At 43.9% G+C, this 21,482-nt stretch overlaps 1 protein-coding gene across 1 annotated transcript; it reads left to right on the top strand.

Annotated features, from left to right (window-relative positions):
- The first annotated feature begins 4,030 nt into the window (after positions 1-4,030).
- Srprb (SRP receptor subunit beta) lies at positions 4,031-20,105 on the top strand. Its single transcript, XM_038323682.1, has 7 exons — positions 4,031-4,244; positions 4,800-4,894; positions 7,111-7,188; positions 11,220-11,302; positions 15,687-15,823; positions 17,412-17,466; positions 19,110-20,105. The coding sequence occupies exons 1-7, from the start codon at positions 4,097-4,099 to the stop codon at positions 19,312-19,314; spliced, it is 801 nt and encodes a 266-aa protein (XP_038179610.1). The 5' UTR covers positions 4,031-4,096; the 3' UTR covers positions 19,315-20,105.
- Positions 20,106-21,482: the final 1,377 nt, after the last annotated feature.

Below are 21,482 nucleotides of genomic sequence, written 5' to 3'. Positions count from 1 at the left end.
CCAGTTTCTTATTCTCTGCCTCCAAATCAGGATGTCATTCTGATGTGCCAGTGTTCATGCCTGCCTGCTGCCACACTCCCTACCATGAAGATCACAGACACACCCTCTGAAACTGTAAGCATGCTCCAAATGAAATGCTTCTTTTTGTAAGTCGACTTGGTCATGCTAATAGAACAGCAACTAAGACAAGATGTCACTGGGTCAGGCTTTGACATTTCAAAAGCCCACATCATGCCCAGTTAGACCTCTTTATCTCTGCCTTGTGCTTATTGTCTTAACATGTGAGCGCTCAGCTGCTGCTCCAGTGCCTTGCCTGCCTGCCTGCTGCCATGATTCCCCACCATGATGGTCATGAACTTTATTAATCTCTGGAACCCTGAACCCCAAATTAAATGTTTTCTTTTATTATTCTCTTTGTCATGGAGTTTCTTCACAGCAATAGAAAGGTAACTAAGATAAACTGTTCTCAAACTTGTGGTCATCATCCTGAGTTAGTCTCTTGAGGGCTGGGATTATGGGTATCAACACCGCCCCTGGCTCAAACAGTGATAAATCCAAAGAAGCAGCAAAGTGTGCGTGTGTGTGTGTGTGTGTGTGTGTGTGTGTGTGGTGTTAGGACCATGAAAAGAAAAGAAACAGAATGTGTCATGATTTCTGATAGTCCTGGTACGTTAACCATTAATAGTAATTTATAACCTACCTTTTGTTTGTTTGTTTTTTTGGTTTTTCGAGACAGGGTTTCTCTGTGGCTTTGGAGCCTGTCCTGGAACTAGTTCTTGTAGACCAGGCTGGTCTCGAACTCACAGAGATCCGCCTGCCTCTGCCTCCCGAGTGCTGGGATTAAAGGCGTGCGCCACCACCGCCCGGCTATAACCTACCTTTTTAAAGCTCACATCCTCAACACTTCTCTTTGACCTGAAGCCCTTTATCAAATGAATCCTACCACATTATGGCCAGAGGTTAAGCATATAGAAGCCTAACTGCTTGTAATCAAATCCCAGCTCCACCTCTACTTATGCGCTCATGGGGAATTACACAAACCCTCCCTAGTTTCCCCTCTGTAAAGGTGGAGTGGTGAGTCACCGTGAGGATTTAACAAATGAGTACATTAACAGTACTTAGAAGGCTTTCTGACCCCAGAAAGCGCTCATTACTGATAGACATTTGTCCCGTTCTCATTACCGTAGTCTTCCTCACTCGCACTGCCCCACACTTCCAGAGCCCCTGAGCTCACATGCATCCTTATCACAGGGGCTTCTCTGCTACAAAAGATTCTATCAACAACCGCCAGACACCTTTGTGTAATTTCTATGCCACCGACGCAGGAACTCCCAAAGAAGCCCACTTGGTTACTGACTCCAAATGAAAGCCAAGTACACATATGTGGCACTTTATATCTCTTTATTCCGCCACCTGCTTGAGAGTGGCTCTCAGATTTTTCAGAAACACCTGAAACACAACCTAGACAGGCAATTTTCATTCTAGCTTCCCTTTCTCGTTGGGTCCACAGTCTCACTCTCCCTTAGTAAAGTCTTTCGTTCACCAAAGGATACATTTGCTGTGGACTATTCCTTTACACAGTGTGAATATACGTTGCTGGGATTGGTTTAATAAACAAGCTGACTGACCAATAGCTGAACAGGATACAGTTAGGTGGGAAAGCCAAACTGAGAATGATGGGCTGAGGTTGGGTGGAGTCAGAGGAGTCTGTGGCAGACACAGAGGGAGCAGGAGATGAACGTGACATGCTAATAAAGATACCGCCACATGGCAGTGTGTAAATAAGGAATATAGGTTAATTTAAATGTAAGAGTTAGCTAGTAATAAGCTTAAACATTTATAGTTCATATTCAGCCTCTGAGTCGGTTATTTGGGACCAGGCCTGGTCGGGGACAGGAAAGGTCTGTTCACACACATTAGTCTTTGCCATCACCCAACACCAATGTTCTAGGAGAAAGCCTTGATTATTCTTCTGTACGTAAGTCATTATCTATATATTTTATAGTCATTACAACTTAATTATTTTATCATCTAAATACCCCCCGAAATTTGTGACCTCCATTCCACCCATTTATCCTGTGTTAGACTCTGGGTATCATTTGCCTAAATACGACAAGAGACGCCTATTGATAGCCCAGCTTCAGTCTTTTCTCCCTCAAGGGTCAGATCTCCGTAGATCTGTAATTATCCGTGTCACCTTCGACTTGTTCCATTTTTTTTAAATATTTATTTATTTATTCTTTTTTTTTTTTTTTTTTTTTTTTTTTTTTTTTTTTTTTTTTTTTTTTTTTTTTTGGTTTTTCGAGACAGGGTTTCTCTGCAGCTTTTTTAGAGCCTGTCCTGGACCTAGCTCTTGTAGACCAGGCTGGCCTCGAACTCACAGAGATCCGCCTGCCTCTGCCTCCCGAGTGCTGGGATTAAAGGCGTGCACCACCATTTATTTATTTATTATGTATACAATATTCTGTTTGTGTGTCTGCCTGCAGGCCAGAAGAGGGCACCAGACCCCATTACAGATGGTTGTGAGCCACCATGTGGTTGCTGGGAATTGAACTCAGGACCTTTGGAAGAGCAGACAATGCTCTTAACCTCTGAGCCATCTCTCCAGCCCCGACTTGTTCCATTTTGAATAAACTCTAGGTTCTTCAGCGCAGCCCACCAAACTCCTCCATGTCTGAGTTCTACAAACTTCACAGTTGATTTTCTGCAACTTTGGTTTAAGTGAACATTCAAGTCAATTTTTTTTTTTTACATAGTTTGTAATCAGTCACTCAGCATCTAGTGACGGCAAGGCCAAATGAGTGGCCCAAATTGTACTGACTTCATCTGTGGTGTGTCTAAATCATACTGGGGGCCTTCCAAGCACAAATGTCTGTTGTATTCCCTACCCAATCAAAAACGTTTCTTCCTATCTACTCACTGCTACACTGTGAGAAAGGGAGAGCCCCATTCCCCCCTTCCTGGTGCCTTGGAGTTGGGGTTTCGAGCCCGAAGTGGAATTGTAAAGACGTCTTTTAGTCTTTAAGGAACTTTGACTTCTGTCACCATCCAGTCATACCTATTCTTTAAATCACACACACACTTTAAAACAATGACACCTACTTAATGACAGAGACTGCAAACACAGCTCCCCAGACTTGGCCATTTCTGATCAGTAGAGGTATTTTTAAATTGTAGCACACATTTTGAACGTTTTCGATTTCCCGCTGAAATCTTAAGTTGAGGACTTACCTTGAAAATCTTTTCTAAATAAGTTCTCTCTGGAAGCTGGGAGAACTCGTCTACCCCAGGCCTCAAATGGTCTATGTGGTCTGAGTAGGGCCCACTTTCTATGGGTGGAAATGATCAGTTTATTGTCGAGGTCCCCAAACCCACCAAGTACTGATTTTCCTGATTGCTTTTTAAAATGCAATCATTTGAGTTTTTCCCCGCCAAGCGTGTCAGTTGAGGACACAGAATTACTGAGTTTCCCACGTGTCACTGACTTTTACCCATGCTTCTCTTCGGCACATCTTTTTTCTTTAGCTGCCAGCACAGGTTACCAAATCCTTGAGGATTCGGGTCCATCTCTAGCTACTTTTCTCTGATCCCATGAAGGACTCTGCGTGTCTTTATGGATTCCCATTCCGCACGGGGGCTCATTCTGTCACATCTCTTGCCACACTGGTAAAATGTCCCACAGGTCTCATCCAATGTAAAGGCAGAGTAGAAATTCTCAAGTGAAAATTTGCAAGCCATTAATTTTCTTTCAAAAATCTAAAAAAAAAAATGGGAGTAGCGGGGTGGATTTGACTAAAACACACATTCATGTATGAAATTCTCCAAAGATAAAATTTTAAATGTGAGAGGGAAGACGCACAAAGAAGACAGAGTCGATACAAACACATTCCAAAGCCTAAAGGTATCCGTAGACCAGTTAACTGGGTTGTAGAAACCAAAAGACTTCAACTCCCATCAGGCACTTGGCGTTCCTTAGGGCCTGCGGGAGGGAACTGCGCCCCCATGAACTACCATTCCCGTGATGCTCTGCGTCCCGGGGCGCGGAGACTAGAGCCACGTCGCTTAGGCAGCCCGGGAAGACCACGCAGCTTCTCTCATGGCTTCCGTAGACACCCGGCGTGTTGGGGACAGCGCCGGGGGCGCCTTCCAGCCTTACCTCGATTCCTTGCGTCAGGAGCTGCAGCAGAGGGATCCGACGGTGCTGTCCGTGGCGGTGGCTGTGCTCGCGGTCCTGCTGACGCTGGGTGAGGCGGCAGGCGGGCGCGGCGAAGGCCCGGGGTGGCGGAGTTGGAGCTGGGCGCTACAGGCCTTGGAGGCGGGCGGCGAGGCTCCCTCTTCTGCCATCCGCCCTCCAGAACTCAGCAGCGTCGAACCGGGACTCCGAAGTGACCTAGTTCTCAGACACAGGAGTGTCCGAGGCTCCCCTGTGCGCTTAAGCGCAGAGGGCGTCCGTCGCCCTCGCTCACACCAACTTTGAGCTGCTTGTGTCTGGGAGCTGGGTGCTGGGCTACTGAGGTACTAAGGAAAAGTGGAGATCGTCAAATCAGATTTAACAAGCCATTATTATTATTTTTTTTTCCCCAGATTCATCGTTCTGTAGGTACTTGAGGTCTCTACAGTTAGGATGAGGGACATAGGTGTGGAAAGGTTGACAGTCGATAGTGGCTGGCACTCAGTGGCTTCCTAACCATAACTCTAATGGGGTGTATCATTGAAACTAATGCAGACGTACGCGTTGTCTTGCCGTAAATGCCTATTAATGCCCTTGAAAATGAAGGCTGCTTTTGTCTTCTCCGCAGTTTTCTGGAAGTTCATCTGGAGCAGAAAGAGCAGTCAGAGAGCTGTTCTCTTCGTTGGGCTTTGCGACTCGGGGAAAACGTTGCTGTTTGTCAGGGTAATGCTTTGATTCCCACCTCTGTTAAACGTACTAGGAACTGTCATGGCATTTCAGTATTCCTGTCATCTTGTGATTTATTTAGTACAGGACACTTATGTGTCAGCACGTTTGGGACAAGTTTTTAAAATATTTAAGTTTTTTTTTTTTTAATTATAATGATGTGTGTGGATGTGTGCACATGAGGGCCTGTGCCTGTAGAGGCCAGATGTGTAGACTCCGTGGAGTTGGAGTTACAGGCTCTTCTGAGCTGCCAGATGCTGGGAATTGAACTCAGTTCCCTTCCTTTCAGGAGCAGTATGTGTTCTTAACCAACTCAGCTGACCCTCCTTCCATCCTGGGAGTTAATTCTTGATTTACTTGGGAATACAAAAAGGCTCTGGGAAAACCTGTTCCTACCCTCCACACACGCACACATTTAGTCGTTACTGTAGGGTCTTCTGTAAATATATTTCTGTGGGTAACGATGCCAGAAGAGTTGTTGTTGGATAAGAACCCCTTCTGAGAACCTCCTGGAGACTTAAGTTGTTTCAGATTTTGAATGTTTTGAATTTTGGCATATTCGCATACATTTTTATCACGTAAGCATCCTTAGGAAATGCTCCAAAATTCAAAACAGTATATTTTACTCATTTGTAATATATGTTGTGAATTCTTATGTAGCTCTTCGGTTCTTATAGAACATCCTTTGTATCAGGAGCAATGTTGTGATTGCAGTTGAACCAAGACTGGGTGAAGACATTTGCATCCTAGTCTGTGACTGATTCCTCAATAAGTTCACGATCACTCCCTGAAAGTGATCCATGGCATGAATATTGGCTGATAGGTTTTTTTTAGTTTAAAGGATGGCAGGGAAATGTTGGTGTACGCCAAACTTCACTCGGCAGTGGCATGGCCAACGTCTTCGCTGAGTCTGTATATGGTCTGGGGCTGGGGAGGTGGCCCAGGCCATCGAGCTTGCCTGGCAAAAATGAGGACCTAAGTTTGGATCCCTAGAACCCACATAAAAGCCATACCCAAAGGTGCTTGTAATCCCAGTAGAGACAGTGGATGCCTGGAATTCCTTGGCCGGCAAGCCTTGCTAGTTGGTGAGCTCCAGGTTCAGTGAGCGAACACAGCCTCTAGGTGGAGAGTAACCGAGGAAAGACTTCCGATATCAGCCTCTAGTGTGGACACACACACACACACACACACACACACACACACACACACACACACACACGCGCGCGCGCGTGCGCGCGCGCGCGATGGAAGATGCAGTCTCAGTTTCTTGGACTGACCCGGAGTATAATGGCTACAGGCGTGCACTTTTAAGTTTAGCCTGCTTTATTACTCTTTCTTCACCACTCTATCAAAGACTAAAGGAAGCCCAGTAACTTTTGTTGTGACGTAAAGTAGTTCTAGCATGGCCAGTTCTAACCCAGCATTGTTGAAGACGTGACAGGAAAAACCCTCCTTTGATAGCTGAAGCTAGTGAGGCTTCCTTTCGTTAATGCTCAGTTTTCTGTGGCCAGTATTTTTTAACTGAGCGTGTCTTACTGTGGAGAATTTCCACTTTTCCATTGGCAGATATAAATTATTATTTAATCTGCTTTGTATGTGTGTTCATGTGTGAGTGCTGATACATGTGTGCCCTGTCACATCCGTGGAGGTCAGAGGATGACCGGTGTTGGTGTTCTGTCATTGCTGTGCCAGATTAGCTAGTCTAAATTTCTGGAAATTCCTGTCTCCTCCTCCTGTTCTCCCCATCAGGGTACTAGAATTACGAATGTTACATTACTAGATCTATTTTTATTGGGCTCAGAAGATCTGAACTCAGGTTGTCAGGCTTGCACAGCAGATGTTTATCCGCTGGAACATCTCCTCAGACCTTGAGTTGTTGGTAGTTTAAATGTTTACAGGTCAGTAAATTTGGCCCCTTGCCGTTTGAAAAAAATAATATTTGGCCTAGGGTGTCACTTGGTGGTATAGTTCTTTTGAGGCATGACTAAGGCTTTGGGTTAGATCACCGGCACTGCAACAAAGAGGAATAAAACCTGTAATTAGTTAAATTCCTATAGATTAAAAAGAAACCAGTATGATCCTTTTTGACTATTCCAAGTAGCGTTCATTCATTTGACCTTATGCTCGACAGAATTAAAATGGTGTTCTTTAAACTGGGTTTGGTGTTATTGTAGTGCACTCACTCAGAGCTGGTCCATCTTGGTTTTTTACAGTTGCTAACTGGCCACTACAGAGACACACAGACTTCGATTACTGACAGTTCTGCAGCGTACAAAGTCAACAACAACAGGGTAAGGTGTCTGGAATGTTCTAGAATCTGATACTCTTCTTGCTGTGAAGTCTAGTTTCACTTCCATTGCTGTGAGAAAATACTCTGAAAAAAGGAAACGGGCGGGCAGTGGTAGTGCATTTCTTTAATCCTAGCACTCGGGAGGCAGAGGCAAGGTTAGCTTGGTCTACAAAGCAGATGCCAGGACAGCCAGGCCTATTAAACAGAGAAACATGTCTGGAAAAACAACACACACACAGACACATACACACACACAAAAAAAAAAAAAAAAATAAAAAAGGAGAAGAAGAAAAGAAAATACTCTGAGGAGAAGCAGCTTAGGAGGAAAGGATTTAATCTGATCCATTATTCAGGGAAATTAAGACTGGAGATCAGAAGCAGAAGCCGTGCAGAAATGCTGCTTGCTGGCCCACTCTTTGGTTTACTTAGCTTGAGTTTTTCATGCCCCTGGACCACCTGCCTCGAGATGGAACCTCCCACATTGGACTGGGCCCTCTTACATCAATAAGCAATCAAGAACACAACCCTCTGACACGCCCACAGGCCAGTCTGATGGGACTCTGTTGAGGCTTTTCTCAGATGGCTGTGAGCTGTGTCAAGTTGACAGGAGTAGGATGTAGGTATCATTTGTAGCCTGCTTTTATGAAGAACATATTCTTGCTAGCAGATTTTGTCATGCCTCTCCTTGTAGCATGTACAGGGTTACGTCACAAAATTTTTTCTTCCTAGGGTCTGTCTGTTCAAGGTTACTGTGAGTTTCCTGGGCATCGGGTCTTTTTCTGCTACAAGAGCAGTACATAGACATAGGATAATCATTTACTTAAAAGTAATTTTCAAAAAAAAAAAAAAAGATTGTGGCCTTGAAAGCATCTATGCTAATTACTGTTTGTGAGTCTAATAAAAGACTCAATCTCAGAAAAAAAAAAAGACTAGAGGTAATATACCTCAACATAATGAAAGTAACATTAGAAACCCAAATAAAGAAAAATTTATATTTTTAAAATACTGAGATGGTATGGGAAGTCCTTCTGTATATGTGTTACTTTTATTGGTTAATGACTAAAGAAACTGCTTTGAGCCTATAGCAGGGCAGAACAGAGCTAGGTGGGGAAAACTAAACTGAATGCTGGGAGAAAGAAGGCAGAGTTAGGGAGATGCCTTGTAGCCCCACCAGAAACAGATGCCAGACAAAACCTTGCCAGTAAGCCATAGCCATGTGGTGATACACAGATTAATAGAAATGGGTTAAATTAAGATGTAAGAGCTAGTCAATAAGAAGCTAGAGCTAATAGGCCAAGCAGTGATTTAATTTTTTTTAAAAAAAAGTAATTTTCATTTTCTGTCTCTGCTACCCTGACTTCTTTAGAAGCTGTGCCATAGTTATATTTTTATTTATTCAGAGCGTTGTTAGTATTTAATGTTACTACAATCTTTTGCTTTTACGAGCATGGTTGTGATGGCTACACACCGTGCATTTCAAAAATACCCACGAAGAATCAGAATGACTGTTGCACACCTGTGTAGCTAGAGGGCGCAGATGGGAACTACTGAGCTGATTATAGTGCTAACAGCTTTGGTGGGTGGGGGGCGGGCTCCGTGGCTGATGAGGGAAGGAAGGATGGGCGGATGGACAGGTGATAGGCGAATTAGAGTTGTGATTTTAGAGCCCCCGTTCCTCCCCTTTCCGGTGCCTTCAGAATTAAGCACTGTGCAAATAGGGTCAGCCATTTAGCTCTTTTTTCTACAGTGGTACTTCTCTGATCCAGAACTTTATTTTTTTTTCTTGTCTTTAAGACAAGGTCTCATTGTAAGCATCGTAGCTCAGATGGAAAGGTTTCCTTGCAGTTAGGAGCCGAGGAATACCGTAAAGTCACTGTGAGGTAGCTGTGTACAGCCCTGCTCCAGGGAAAGGTTCCCAGTGAAGCTGCTGCAGCCCTGCTCTGCTGAGGAGGGAGTCTCCTGCAGGAGTGTCACAGCTCTGCTCTGCTAGGGGAACGCTTCCCAGCGACAGGGTCACAGCTCTGCTCTGCTCTGCTCTGACTTGCTCCAGCCAAAAGGTCACGCTGCACAACAAAGCTCACTTGACGTTTGTTGGGAAGGAAGAATCCAGGGAGGTGGCTGCCTCTAGGGTGAGAAGCAGCAGCAAACTGAACAGGGTACAGAGCTTACATAGGGTTTCTTGGGTGGCTGGGGGAGTTCCAGGGTGGCTTGGTATTGGTGGATCTTTGTAGCCTGATTCTGGGACTCAACAATGAAGAGTACTTGTTGCTCTTCCAAGGTATTGGAGTTTAGTTCCTAGTACCCATATCCCACAGTTCACAACTGTAACTTCAAGGAATCTAACACCCTTTCCTGGGCCTCATGGTCATCCACATTTACGTGTACACAAATAGACACATACACATAAATAAATCTGAAATAATACTTTATATTGGGTTAAATAATTTTAAATACTTTCTTAAAATTGATAGACAGTGTTCCTCAGGCACATGAGCCTGCACTGTGCTTCATTGAACATAAAGAACACTCATCCCTTACTGTTTCCTGTCCTACTCCCTGGTGTTCTGTTCTAGTCCAAGCAGTGATGTGCCCAGTCGTGTCTTCTGGATCACTAACACTGTGTTTCAGTGCTAGTACTGCTTCAGAAAGAGAGCGGTAGACCTCAGCATGGGCTCTCCAGGCTCTCATTGGCGTAGAGTAGCAAAGCTGTTAGACATGTTGTTGGTGAGGGTCTGGGCAGGCTACCCAAAACGGCATAATGAATCCAGAGGGTTGTGTCCAGTCTGTATGTAGTACTGACTTCCTTCTGCAGACACCATGGTCATAGCTTCTTGAGAATTAGGTCCATGTGAGAATTGATGGATGGTTCTGATGTACCAGACCACACTTGGTAGTTTTATTTATGTCTACAATAACATGTTCCAAGGATGAGGTTATAGGATGGTGGCTAGCACCTCCATAGTGAGTTTGCTAAGAGGGGACCAGAAATTGAAACAAAATACTGACAGAATTGGAACAAATAAATGGTGTACCTAATGTACAAGTATCTTAAAACTCAAAAGTCAAAATTGTGGATTTTTCATTAAGATTGAGAATCTCATTAATTGTAATACATGCTATAAATTGTATGATTTTACCTTACATTGTTTGTGAATATTTACCAGTTTTCATATGAGTTTGCTTATACTCATATTAGTGTATTTCCTAAGCCTTGGATAGACCGTGCTTCCGTGATTCCTTCAGACTGAAAGGTGTCTTCATTCTCTTACAAACATTTATTAAGCTGGGTGGTGGTGGTGAACATCATTAATCCCAGCACTCAAGAAGCAGAGGCAGGCAGATCTCTCCAAGTTTGAGACCAGCCTAGTCTACAGAGTGAGTCCAGGACAGCCAGGGCTACATAGTGAAACCCTGTCTCAGAACAAACAAACAAACACTTATTTACATTGTAATTTTATACATCTTACATAACTTTACGTTGCATTATTCATGTCATGTCAGGAGCCATGCTTACTGTTTTGTTGCCAATAAAACTGGGGGGGGCAATAATGTGGGGCGTGCAGGAATGTGTGCAGAGGTCAGGCTTGGGTGTGTTGTTCCTTAGGATGTCAGACACATTGGTTTTTGAGACATGGTCTGTTTGCTGTCCTGGATCTCACAAAGTAGGCTAGGTTGAATGATCAGAGAGCTTCAGGGATCTGTTTCTGCTTCCCCAGGGTTGGGGCAAAAAGTAGCCCTACCACACTGGACCTTTTTTTTTCTTTTCTTAATGTATGTTTTGGAATAAAACTCAGATCTTTTTACCAACTGGCCTATCTTCCCCAGCCCCTATTTTTTTATTTTTTTCTGTGCTTCATCAAGCGCTCTTCTCCATCAGTGTTGACGGTTAGCGCTCCGCAGACATCCATCCGACTCGCTGTCCGCAGTGATCATCTTGATTCATTAGCACAGCACCCTGTGCTGCCTGTGATCTCATGGTGCGGTGTATCCTCTTGGAATCGAAGGCTGACCTAATCTCACTCTTGTCCTCAGGGCAATAGCCTGACATTGATTGACCTCCCTGGGCACGAGAGCTTGAGGCTTCAGTTCTTAGATCGCTTTAAGTCTTCAGCCAGGTAAGTTAGGGAGTGGCATGGGTTTGTGTAAATGTGGACCATGTTGGCATCCACTCATGATGCTTCCTCTGTTAAGATTCTGATGCCATGGTGCCCTGGGGTGGAAAAGTGATGCGTTTGGAGTAGCCATTGGGTGTTACGATTGTGAAGACTGTAGGAGAGTTTCTCAGGGAGTTTTACTCCTGTTAACATGATTAAATTTCATGGTAACGCTGAAGATACTGTTTTTAAAAAATTGTTTTTAACCATCTGCATGTCAGGCCGGCTGTGTGCACTTGTGTGGAGGTATATGTGTAGGTCAGAGGAGGGTGTTAAATCTGGAGCTGGGGTTACAAGTGGTTGTGAACTTCCCAACATGGGTGCTGGGAAATGAACTATCAAGAGCAGAACACATTGGGAACTGCTGGGCCATCCCTCCATCTCCTAACTCTAAAGATGGACCTAATTATATATTAGAGCTATTAGAGTCTGGAAAAGGAATTTTCTTTGTGTTTTGATTTTCGAGACAGGGTTTCTCTGTGTAGCCCTGGCTGTCCAGGAACTTGCTCTGTAGACCAGGCTGGCATCAAACTGAGAGATCTGCCTGCCTCTGCCTCGCTGGGATTAAAAGCTTGCACCACCACACCCAATTCTCATACATTCTTAGGCATGTTCTGCACACAATTCAGTGGATGTTAGCTGGGTATTTTTGGGTATAACTGCTAATTATTTGCATGGATAGCACACAGCTGATGTTGTCAGAAGGGCCAGGCAGAGAGGCCTGGCTTGGCTCCTGTAAAGCACCAGCAGCTGTATTCTGTAAGTGCGGGTCCGTCTTGAAGTCCTAGGTGATTTCCACACTAGATGCTGACTGGCAGTCTGGGGCTCAGAGCTCAGTAGTGTCACACAGCGCCAGGCTTGGGGTGATGAGGCTTCCACACCCCTCCAGTAGTAGCATGCTCTTACAACAGCTTTGTAGCCTGTTGTTTGCTGGTTGTTTTCCCACTAGTGGGTTAGGAAGCATGGTATAGAAACCGTCCTTATCATCTTCCTTGTATAACCTGCCAAAAGCTAGAGGCAGCATGGCAGCCCAGCAAGTCTGTTTTTCAATTACATTAAGTCATGCCTCGAGAGCTATTTTTAGTGTAAGTCCTCCTGTCAATTGATTCTTAAGTTCTTTCCTAAAATCTGAACACACTAGTTTTAAAGGCTTTCTTCATGTTTGCTATCTAATACTGATTAAGAACTGAAGAGGTAAATTTATATGATATATTTCAATGATGTGAAGGCATACTTTAATAACTAGATGTGGAAAGCATTTTGGAAATGATGTTGTGATAGTTTAATTGGCAGTATTGTACCTGAGGTATTCATGTTTTTGACTGATGGTATCTTAGCTTCCTTTCTGTTGAGCATTCTAGACTTAGATTTTGTCATTGCTTCTTGCCACAAAAAGATGGTGATGAGCAATTTGTCACGGATGAGAATGCAATTTTTATTCCTCAGACAATTGAGACATACCTAGAACTGCTAAATTTGGTCATAATAGGGTGTTCTTTTAGTACTTAGGAGACTGAGGCAGGGGGATGGCAAGTTTGAGACTTGCCTAAGCAATATAGTGAAACTGTCTCGAAACCAGTTTTTTTCTGTTACTAATTACAAATAATTTACAGTTTGTAGTATAATTATACTGTTATCCAAGTATTTTGAATAAATAGGATATGTAGCATATAAAGATAAAACTAAGTTCACAGGAACTTCAGTTATAATACAAGGGAATTGAAAATACTATGATCTGTGATTTTTTTAAAGATTTTTTTTTAATTTGTGTGCATGCACCTGTGTGTATGTTTGTACATCATATATGTGCATGTTCCTGAAGGACCAGAACATGGAGCTGGATCCCCTGAACCGAGCTACAAGCAGTTGTGAACTGCTGGATGTGGGTACTGGGAACCTAACCTTTGTTCTCTGCAAGAGCAGCAAAATCCTCTTATCTTCAGAGCCATCTCTTGCGCCCCATGGGCCATTTTTTAAAAATTATGCTCCTGGCTTAAGATTCTTTTCCCATCATTGATTTTAAAATATATTATTTTTTACTCTTTCTTGGATTCCTTCCCTTTTTTAAACAATAAATAACAGCATCCAATACACACTCATTTCCTTTTGATGAACTGTAAGCACCCGTGTTTTGATCTTCATCAGACCATCTGTTATTGGGGGATGCGCCCCTGTAACTGCCAGTGATGGCCACTTTTCTCCTATCCGGTGGGTACTTAGAGTAAACCTGCTGTTTTCTTTGCTCTTTGCCAGGTTCTGCTCCTTCCTTTCAGGTTCTGTTTTTCTCAGTGTCATTTTCCTATGGGACATCTGCCTTTGGCTTCGTGGTGTTTGGAATTCAAGTGTACCACCCTACACCAAAGGACGCTGTCCTCTGTTCCAGCGCAGTGGCTGACAGCTCCCCCGCAGCTGGGCCAGCCACACTGAACAAAGCCTCCCACTCAGAAGCAGTCTAAGAAACTGAAACAGCTGGCTTCCTGCCTCCAGCTGCAGGGCACAGGTGGACACTGCAGGCATAAGACCCCAGTGAAAGATTAGCATGAAACGTGGGCCAGTTCATCAAACCCTGTGATGCCGACAGACGGCACTGTCTGTTCTTTCTCACTGCCACAGCGTGGGACTCTGCTGACATTTTTGATCCTCCTCTCTGCTGTCTCTTTGCTAGTTTATCTAAGAAATCCTTTTCCCTTGAGTGTTGTGTGAGCCCTCAGATCTACTGTCTAGTTTGCTGTGTTCTTTTCAGCTAAGTTATATCTGCTTAGGTTTCCACTGAGTTGCTAATTTCATATGCTATTTTTATGATGTAGTCTTTAAACTACTCTTTTTAAAAGTACACCTGCTTTTTATTTGTTTCTAGTATTATCCTCTAAAATAATTTTAAACATAGATTGTATTGTAACTTTTTTTTTTTCCTGGAGGCAGGGCCTCATGTTGCTCAAACTGGCCTTGAATTCATATTTAACCAAAGAAGACCTTGAGTTTATGATCTACTGCCTCTACCTCCTTGGTGCTAGGGTTACAGGAATGCGCTTTGGTTTTATGCTGGCTGGGATGGATCCGAGACTTTGTGCCCGCGGTGCAAGCATTGTAACCTCCATGACTATGTGCTTAGGTCACTCTAGACTCCAGTTTGGGGGTTCTTGATATTGTGTGTTGGAGCTGCATATTTTCTTCTGTTTGTCCAGAACCCCTCCTTCAAGGGAATGGGTGTCACTGATGAGGTTGACAGTCTTTGCTACTTTAGGATGCAAAGGGTAGACCCAGGGTTATTTCCATCTGTTGGTATCATGGGGGTTGATGAATCTGGCCCGGTTTTTATGTAACTTTTGCTTGGGATCTTAGTGCAGGAAGAGTGTCAGCTTGTGCACGACAGCTGTGAGGTGTTGGAGACAGGTGTTGTAGTTCTTGGGAAATTTTCTAATCACAGCCTCCATTAGCCTGCCTTTGAGCTGGAGGCTTTGTGCAGGGTGTTTGGTGTGGCTGCCCAGGGCCTCTTAGCCGCTGCGCACCCCTCTTTACTTGGGCCTTCACACTCCTGACCCCAGGACCTGTTGTCTGTAGTTCTGACGGCTTCGTTTCTGCTACAGGATGATTGTTATTGCTGTTGCCTAAGGTTAGCCCCATGTGCTCATAATTCTTCTTGAGTTACCGTCCCAAGAGTTCTCTGTCTTCACTTAGGAAAACAAACTGTACAGGTCAGTGTGTCATCTCTGACCTGGCTTTCCACAGCTCACCCTCCTCATGTACTCTTTCCAGGTGTGCTTTATCTGTATGGTCAGCACACTCCTTTAGCCCAGCAGTCTGTGCCGTTTGTGTGTTGTTGGTTCAGCTTTATATTGTCCTGTAGTCTTGTTCACATGTCTTCTTTGTTCTTTGTGGACGATAGGATGGTTTCCTGGCCCTGAACAGACATCATTTCTTGTGTCCTTTTATTTTCTTTCTTTTTTAAAAAATATTTATTTATTTATTTATTATATATACTGTGTTCTGTCAGTGTGTATGTCTGCAGGCCAGAAAAGGGCACCAGACCTCATTATAGATGGTTGTGAGCCACCATGTGGTTGCCGGGAATTGAACTCAGGACCTTTGGAAGAGCAGAAAATGCTCTTAACCACTGAGCCATCTCTCCAGCCCCATGTGTCCTTTTATTTTCTTAACAGCTGTATGATTATTATCATTATTATTATTATTATTGATAATATTATTATGTCAAGGTGTGTATGTGTGTGTGTGTGTGTGTGTGTGTGTGTGTGACAGTGGGCTGAGTCTAGAGAGATCACGGATCCTGTCCTGTGGCTCCCACTTACTGTGTACTCATTTGTCTCTTCCCTTTAACTCACTGCAGGGCTGTGGTGTTCGTGGTGGACAGTGCAGCGTTCCAGCGGGAGGTGAAAGATGTGGCTGAGTTTCTGTATCAGGTCCTCATCGACAGCATGGGACTGAAGAACGCACCATCCTTCTTAATAGCCTGCAATAAGCAAGGTGCTTCCTGGCGACGGCAGTGGGTTGGTCTAGGATTGCCACTGAGAATTAGTTAATTTACCTGCAGTTGTTACTGTCGAGCATGGGACCCAGGAGTGTTCACAAATTAAGGGACTAAATCTTCATCTGTTACTATTTCCCAGTCTTTTTAGCAGGCTGCCCTAAGGACTGGCAACCAAGTGTTGTTATACCCTTTTTCATAACACAGTGCTTTTTATTTTGAAGATCCTAAATTATTTTACTTTACCAAATGTTAGTTTGTAAGGTTGCATACTGTCACGTCTGGAGATTTTGGGGGGTCTCTGTAAAACAGCTTTACCACTGAGCAGGTTCCACCAGAGGAAACTGCATCCCCTTCTGGGGCTCACACTCAGGTTAGCGGGCTTCAGTTCTGGGCCCAGTTCAAGTAACACGGGATAGTTGGTCTTTCAGAGCTCTCTCACGTCTGCATTTCCTAGGAGGCTGGAGCATTTTTCAGAAGTGATTTTTAAAAATCCTAATAATACCTGCTGCAGGTATTATTTTAAAATTATTTTTAGGGGCTGGAGAGAAAGTTCAGAGGTTAAGAGCAGTGGCTGCTCCTTCAATGGTCATGAGTTTAATTCCAGCAACCACACAGTGGCTCACAACCATCTATAATGAGATATGGTACCGTCTTCTGGTGTGTAGGCATGTTTACAGGCAGAACACTATACATAATCTTTTTAAAAATAAAATATTAAAAATAATCTTTATATGTATAGGTGTTTTGCCTACATGTATGTCTGTGAACAGTATTCATACCTGGTACATGAGGAAATTAGAAGAGGGCTTTGGATCTGTGGGACTGGAGTTACAGACAGTTGTGAGCTGGGAATTGAACCTAGATCCTCTGAAAGAGCAGCCAGTTCTCTTACCGCTGAGCTACCTCTTCAGCCCCAGCTCTTACCTTTCTGTTTTTATAAGGAGGGCATTAGGTACCTATTGGCTTGGGCTTTGTGCCCTCCTGGGCTTGTTTCTAACCTACAGTGTACTTCATGCTTGCCACAGCTTCTAAAAATTAGCTGGTTGTATAACGTTCTTTTTAAAAGGTAAATAAGTCATTGCTTGTTGAAAGTTCTCATCAAATGTCAGTCACAGTGCTGGTGGACAGGTTTGCGCTTGAAAGGCTTGTACGATGTGAGAAGCTCAAGATTACTTAGTTTTATTGACATTAGCACTAGAACAATATGTCTTATGCATTTAATGTTTTAAAGCATTTTTCAAAAAACTACAAATACAGTGTTTACTTTGACAGAAAGAAATAGCATAACAAAAAATGATTTAATGGGGCTGGAGAGATGGTATAGTGGTTAAGAGCACTGTCTACGCTTCCAGAGGACCTGAGCTCCCACATGGCAGCTCACAACTGTCTGTAACTCCAGTTTCCTGGGATCTGACCCCTTCACACCAATGCACATAAAATAAAGTGAAAATAAATTAAAAAAAAATGATTTAACAAAGGAATGGGAGGTAATCTTGAAATAAATAGGAATTTTCTTTCTGTGCTAGAAATCCAGGGCAAAGACACACTGTGGTTTAATCTAGAACAATGCTCTTATTCCCCCAGATATCGCAATGGCAAAATCAGCGAAGTTAATTCAGCAGCAGCTTGAAAAGGAACTGTAAGTGTGCATGCACTTCTGGCAGATGTCCCGGCGCCCAAGCGTCCAATGGTTGTGAATGGTTATCAGAATTACAGTCAAGATTAGTATGCAATGTATGTGTTAAATAATTTATGAAAGAATTAGTGGAATTCTAAAAAAACTAATGATGTTTATAGCTGTTTTAAAATTTCGTGACTTACTGAAACCATCAGCTCATTTTGTTCTTTTATAGCTGGAAGGTTTGAGAGACTGAAGACACTAAGTTTAAAATAATTTTATTTCAGTGAATGAAGGTATGAAGGTATTTGTTCACATAGTAAGGCATGTAAAACAGTGTTAAAAGGTACAAGTAATATGTAAAATAGTAACATTAAATAAAAACCAAGGGTCAGGGGAAAAGGCAAGTAAAAAAATTAAAAGCTATTGGAAGCTGGGTGTGTTCCCGCAAACCTATAGTCCCAGGACTCTGGAAGCAGGGAAACCAAGCGTCCCAGGCCTACCTGGCCTATATTTTGTGTGTGTGTGTGTGTGTGTGTGTGTATGTGTGTGTGTGTATGTGTGTGTGTGTGTGTTCCAGGACAGACTCCAAAGCTACAGAGAAACTCTGTCTCAAAAAATAAAATAAACAAGAGCTAGTTCCAGGACAGGCTCTAAAGAAGCTGCAGAGAAACCCTGTCTCGAAAAAACCAAAAAAAAAAAAAAAAAAAAAGTTGTAGCCACTGGAAATTACTTTTTGACAGAACAAGAACACTTAGGAAGAATATAAAGATCTGTGTTACTGTTCTGTAATTTCCCACATTGTTTTCAAGCTATTGGCAATATTATTTATCTTAGTGTCGAAAGGCTTGTAAGTTGAGTGAGATAAACTGAGCATTAAGGAACCTAGCAGGCTTCTGTGCAGTTCCTATTTCTAGGAACTAAAAAGCTATTTTGCAGATGAAAAGACCATCACAGAAAACCCATTTACATTTTCTTACTGCTTTTGTAAGAGTAAGGCCTGTTTTTTTCAGACAGGGTCTTATGCAGCCCTCACTGTCTTGGAACTCACTCTGTAGACCAGGCTGGCCTCGTACTCACAGAGATCTGCCTGCCTCTGCCTCCCAAGTGCTGCAATTAAAGGCGTGCACCACCATGCCCAGATTGCTATTTTAGCTGGATCTAGTATTTATAAAAGTTAGTCCCTGGCAGGAAGTCAGTCAGCATTTGCCTGTGTGCTCTCTAACAGGACAAGCAGCTGTCAGTAAAGTGGCTTAATTTGGGAAGGGTTTTCTACTTAGAAACAGGATGGATGAGACTGAAGTCTGCATATGTATGAACTTTATATCCGAGAAGACTCATGATAAAAAGCTCCCTAGTTCCTCGTGCTGAAGTTTCCAAACCTTGAGATTTTATAAAGCAGCACGCATTTAAAACTGAATTTTCTATGGTGTCATTCAGATCTTAGAAGTGGAATTAGGCTTAAAAGAGCTGGTGGCGCCTGGGTCTCCTAACCGCCTGACATCTGGCTAATGGACAGGTTGGACCCATCTGACCTGTTTATCTGAAACAGTGGTTCATGGATATAAAGGATAAGTCAGCAGTGTTAATAGCAAATTGACGGTTAGCCTATCAGTTTTTAATGGGTACTGATGATTGCCTCTGACTTGTGCCTTTGTCCACAGCAACACCTTACGAGTCACCCGCTCTGCTGCTCCCAGCACACTGGACAGTTCCAGTACTGCACCTGTTCAGCTGGGAAAGAAAGGCAAAGAATTTGAATTCTCCCAGCTGCCCCTCAAGGTGGAGTTCCTGGAGTGCAGTGCCAAGGGTGGACGAGGGGGTGCCGACATCCAGGACTTGGAGAAGTGGCTGGCCAAGATCGCCTGAGGGGCAGCCCTGGCTGCAAACCTTGGGCATCTGTGACTGACGAGCAGTTTGGGAAAGGGCTGTGGTGGTGTGGAGCCGACAGAGGGAACATGGCATGTGTCTGCAGCATCTCCGTGTTCTAGAAACAATTACTGCAGCTTGAGAGCAGCTGTCCCTCCCTTCTAGCTCCTTTCTCAACCAATCCTTTTTATTTAATTCTCCTGTTCTCCCTCTTGGTAGGTGTAGCATTACTTTAGTGTGTGACATAGCAGAGAAGGCATCGCCATGAGAAAAGGGAAGTTCTCGTCCTCTGCCTCTCTGCTTCCGTCCCTTTTCCTGGAGCCAGACCTGCCCTTTTATGGAGCCAGTTAATTTCCAGTTGCCCCTGGTATTTTGGCATAACTAATACATTGTCAGTTCTTTGTGAAGTCTCAGATATAAAGGTAGTTACAACGAAGACAGGCTCAGAACCACAGGGCACCGTTGTCAGTGACCTGTCTCCACTCCAGCTTAGGTTCAGAAGCCTGCCAGGAGCCTCTAGAGTCACTCATGTGACGGATGTAAGAGCCAGCTCCCCAGACATTCGTGGGTTAGTGTGTGCTCCAGAGGTTCCCCTGGGGAGAGCCGGGAGACAGCGCACTGCTGCCTCTGGGGGCCAGTGAGGCCCCAGGCTGTCTGCCTGTGCTACTTGGTCAGCTCCTGTTGTGTCGCCTCAGCTCATGCTATGGAACAGCACAGACTGGAAAAGTCCACTGTATATATTTTTAAGTGAATTCATTCATGCTTTAAAAAAAGTTGCCTTTTCAAAGTAATGCTGTCTTAAACATTTGTGTTTTTATTGCTCTTACAAATGACTAGTATCTTGATAAATAACTGTCTCTCTGAAAGCATTAAGTTGAATGATGAGCGAGTACAGCTGGGAAGCTGAACTAGGATTCAAGCTCAACTCTAGGTTACCTGAGCCTACTGCATGTATACCGACTCTTCGTCTCCTCTCACACTCAGAGACAGGCCTCATTAGAGAGACCTCGTAGGAGTCAGAGGATAAACACACGGTATGCTCCCTGTGCAGTCCAGCCCAAGCCTCTGCTGCATCACATGGCCTCCCTGTGGGGCCCAGATTGCTGCTATTCCTAGCAGGTACTCAGGGCTCCCCACCCTAAAAGCATTTCTTCCTGGTGTAGGAGACACGTGCAGCACAAACTGGGTAGACACATGCAGACACAAGCACACGTAGGGTAAGTCGAGAGATGACCCTGTCATTTCTCACGAGAAAGCAGTGCTGCTGGGGTTCTCACTGCTCTCTGGACCCTGCTGCTGATGTTAGTCAGATGAGAAGAGCATGAATGACTGACATCACAGTAGGTGTTCAAGGGAAGAAAGGTAGGATTAGTTAAAGAACGTGTTTGCTGGGCAATGGTGACACACGCCTTTAATCCCAACACTCAGGGAGGCAGAGGCAGGCAAATCTCCATGAGTTCTAGGCCAGCCTGGTCTACAGAGTGAGTTCCGGGACAGCTGGAAATACACACAGAAACCCTGTCTGTAAAAAAACCCTGTGTTCACTGACACTACTCCCTTTTTCTGGTTAATAAAGTGATCTTATTTACTGGGAGAATCAGCACGTCAGAAAAGTGATGAGGATGGAGAGCAACGCTAAGTTTTATTCATAGCCCGAGGATGCTCTTAAACAAAAGGTTAAGCTGGGCAGGGCTGGAAACCCGGCTGGTAGAGTGCTTGCCTGGTGCTGTAAAGCCCAGTTGTAAAGGGGCAGCTGCACTGAGGAAGGCCGGAAGGATTCCACTTCTGGAGTCTCAGCACGCCCAGACTTCATTTGGCTTTTCAAGCTGTGGCTGGCAGTGGTAGCTTTTTACTACCAGGTGCTTCACAGTTTCTGGAAGGGCCTCAGCTCTTAATGAACAACAGCTGGGGAACCCCTGCCACTACTTCCCAAGGCCTCTACACCTGACGTGAGGTCTTCTGACATCTCACCCAGAATGTAGCCTTAATCAGCACCCTTAGGTCCCACCCCACAGAAGCACCTAGCCGTGTTCTGTTAACCTTTAAAAAAAAAGTTTGTGTACACACACAAATATATGTATATATGTGTATATACATGGATATGTTATATATAACATAGCCAAGAGTACAAGGTTTCCCTGATATATATAAAATTTGGGCTTAGCAAA

Source organism: Arvicola amphibius, chromosome 3 (genome assembly GCF_903992535.2).
Source record: "Arvicola amphibius chromosome 3, mArvAmp1.2, whole genome shotgun sequence".
Taxonomy (NCBI): Eukaryota; Metazoa; Chordata; class Mammalia; order Rodentia; family Cricetidae; genus Arvicola; species Arvicola amphibius.
Note: the sequence above shows the minus strand (reverse complement) of the source record. Positions and strands in the feature narration are given on the sequence as shown.